This window comes from Hyposmocoma kahamanoa, unplaced genomic scaffold, assembly GCF_003589595.1.
Source record: "Hyposmocoma kahamanoa isolate Upper Pololo Valley unplaced genomic scaffold, ASM358959v1 94106, whole genome shotgun sequence".
Classification (NCBI taxonomy): Eukaryota; Metazoa; Arthropoda; class Insecta; order Lepidoptera; family Cosmopterigidae; genus Hyposmocoma; species Hyposmocoma kahamanoa.
This window is the reverse complement of record NW_020654894.1, coordinates 10,083-13,191: the sequence shown is the minus strand read 5'-3', so window position 1 is coordinate 13,191 and position 3,109 is coordinate 10,083. Positions and strand designations below refer to the sequence as shown.

At 33.2% G+C, this 3,109-nt stretch overlaps 1 protein-coding gene across 1 annotated transcript; it reads left to right on the top strand.

The window, feature by feature from the left end:
* Positions 1–948: 948 nt before the first annotated feature.
* On the top strand, positions 949–1,416 carry LOC113238054. The gene has a single exon (XM_026474776.1). It carries the CDS (start codon positions 949–951, stop codon positions 1,414–1,416), a length of 468 nt encoding a protein of 155 aa, XP_026330561.1.
* Positions 1,417–3,109: the final 1,693 nt, after the last annotated feature.

The following is a 3,109-nucleotide window of genomic DNA, read 5'->3' as shown; positions in this document are numbered from 1 at the left end:
TTCTACTTGAAACTTGTTTTCGTTGTGTGTAAGGCGCCCTTCCTTCTCCTCGCTTATAAATTTTACACGCATCATCGGGTCAACCAGAACTCACACCCCCCAACCAGTCTCATGCTCACTCAAACCGACTGGAGCTGACCATTACAAGATGGAGGCGCAACTATTTGCAAAAAATTTCAAAAATGAGAGAAGATGGGCGGAAAATTTATTACACTGACGAAACATGGATTAATGAAGGTATGTATTTCAACAATCCGTTTACAATTTTCACAAAATTCCTAATACACCATTATAGACTCCATAGCTGAAATCAATACTGAAAGCTATATCAGTGATTATATAAATAACTACCACAATATTCAGTACAGATTTCTTTCATCATTTACATTATTGTTTCTTATTTATGAAGGTCATACAAAAACAAAGGTGTGGCAAGATACTACAATACATTCAACCCGTCAAGCTCACCGAGAAGGATTGTCTACAGGATTGAAGGGGCCTTCTGGAAAAGGGAAGCGGTTGATAATAGTGCACATTGGTAAGTTCTTATAGTTAATATTTTGATGGCGTATCGTCAAAATATTAATTCTTTAATTCTTACTTATGTGAAAATTAATTAACAGAGTAGCCCATTGTGTGAACCAAGCATACATAATAAGACTTCCAATATCAACACTGGTTGATATAGACTTTTCAGCATTCGCTGAACCTCCATTCGGTGGTCTTCAATAATCTTTCTTTTTTCTTTTAGGAAATGAAGCTGGATTTTTGGAAGGGGATCAGCTAATTTTTGAGAGTCAGAAAGGGGAAGGCGATTACCATAAAGAAATGAATGCTAAAGTGTTTGAAGATTGGTTCAAAAAAATTATAAATTTAATTGAGCCTCACTCTGTTATAGTGATGGACAATGCTCCCTATCATTCTCGTCGACTGGAACGAATACCAAATATGCAGTGGAAAAAAGTTGATATTCAGAATTGGCTCACAAGCAAAGGTATCTCGTTCCAGGAGACATTAATAAAAAGGGAGCTTATAGACATATTAAAACCAATAAAAGAAAAATACTTGGCATATGCCACTGATACATATGCTAAAGAAAAGGATATTGAAGTGTTACGTTTGCCCCCATATCACTGTGAATTAAACCCATTTGAGATGATATGGGGGCAAGTCAAAGGCTATGTTGCAGGGAAAAATAAAACATTTAAAATGGATGAATTAAAAAGATTATTACAGGAATCAATGGATCTAATAACCCCTGCAGCATGGCAAAAGTGTATTGGCCACGTTATACAAGAAGAAAAGAGAATGAGAGACCTGGATGGTATAACAGATAATGTTATTGACGAATTTATCATCCAAGTTGCAGATAGTAGTGGTAGTAGTTCATCAGCATCAGAAAGTGACACTGGATGAGATGTTTTATTTAAAGTACTTAATATAAAATAAAATTTTACAATTTTATTTTTTTTTCATCTACCGTTACCTACTATCTAGCACAGGGTTGGGGAAACTTTTTTCATTAGGAGCCAGAAAAAAAGAAGTTACACAAGGGATCAGAATGAAAAAAATGCATTTTGTTTTGAAATTCAAATATTTCTTTTATTATTGTGTAGTGTTCTGTAATTTTGTGTGTGTTAATTTTGTGAACCGATATCGACGAGGCTGTCAACATATATTTCCGAGGGCCATACATTCCTACTTTAGAAGTTACATTGGCGGGTCAATCAACTTTTTTACTATCCCAACATTTTTAAATAAAATTTATGAATTAGCTAACATTTCCTAATTAATAAAAAAACTTCAATTAGTCTGTAGTCTAAATCAAATTTCTAAAAATTATTCATTTTGCCCAATTTCATAAAATATTTATAGAAAAAATTACATAAATTTTGTGTGATTGGTGAGTCAGGAGATCAAACTTCAAATAGTATTTCATCTAGAGCCAATAATAAAAAAAAATACTTGAAGCTTTGTTTTTTTTTACGATATAAATTATGGTGACCCAGTAGACACAAGAGAGGGAAAAATTTAAGTTTTTCATTAATATTTTGAAATATAATCCATAAACGTCGCTACACATTTCAAGATATAAAACTAGGAAATCGTAATATCAATTCAGATTAGGATTATCAAAGCCTCTGTTTATTTTTTTACACATTCACTACGTTGCGTGGTGTCTGTAAAAAAGTTGATTGACCTTGGCGGATATCGGATTATAGCCCTTTGCTGGCCAGAGTAGACTCGCGGGCCGTACTTTGCCCAACACTGATCTAACAGTAAGTATAAATAGATATCAAAAACTTGAAACTTATTCATCATACGTATCAATAAGTACTTTGCAAACTTCATTTAATTGGCTATGTAAGTATTACTTCTGCGCAATCTCTTACCTATCTAAATTCCAATTACGCAGCAGGCTATGGGCAGAGTTAGCCTAAACTCTAAAAATAATAACGTAGAGGCCTAAAGTAAAGAGCATAGACAAAAAAGGTTCTTCACACCAGCCATCATTGGTTGCCTAGCAACGCTTTGTTATTAAACATTCTACATCGAGTTTGGCTAGAGTATAAAAATAATAGGGTGGCTAATTACTATATCAACAATTTTCTAAATTTACAGTTATTGTCCTTCTATGCCAATTGCTATATTTATTAAATACAAGGTAAAGAGTGGTTTCAAGGTACAAAATCTCTTTATTTTTCTGGTATATTATCGTACATTTAATTTGAATTAGGTTAGAACTATGTAACCAGCTATTGGACTAGGCCAAGTACTGTGTCACTCGTAATAATTAGCAATACAGAAAATGGCTAATAGTTATAACATTATTTTTGTATATTTGGAACATGACCACAAATTTTTTTTTTCTGTTTCATCAGATGTAAGTACCTATGAACAAGCATGCCAAAAATACCTAAATATTCGAAAGAAGCTCTAGATGAAGCTTTAGAAAAATTGCACAGTAAAACGATGTCTTTGAGAGCTGTGGCAAAAAAATATGATATTCCAAGAGCAACTTTACAATTTAAGCTGAAAAATCCTTCTTCAAAAACTGAATTTGGTCCGACACCCTATTTAACATTTGAAGAGGAAGATTCCATCAAGG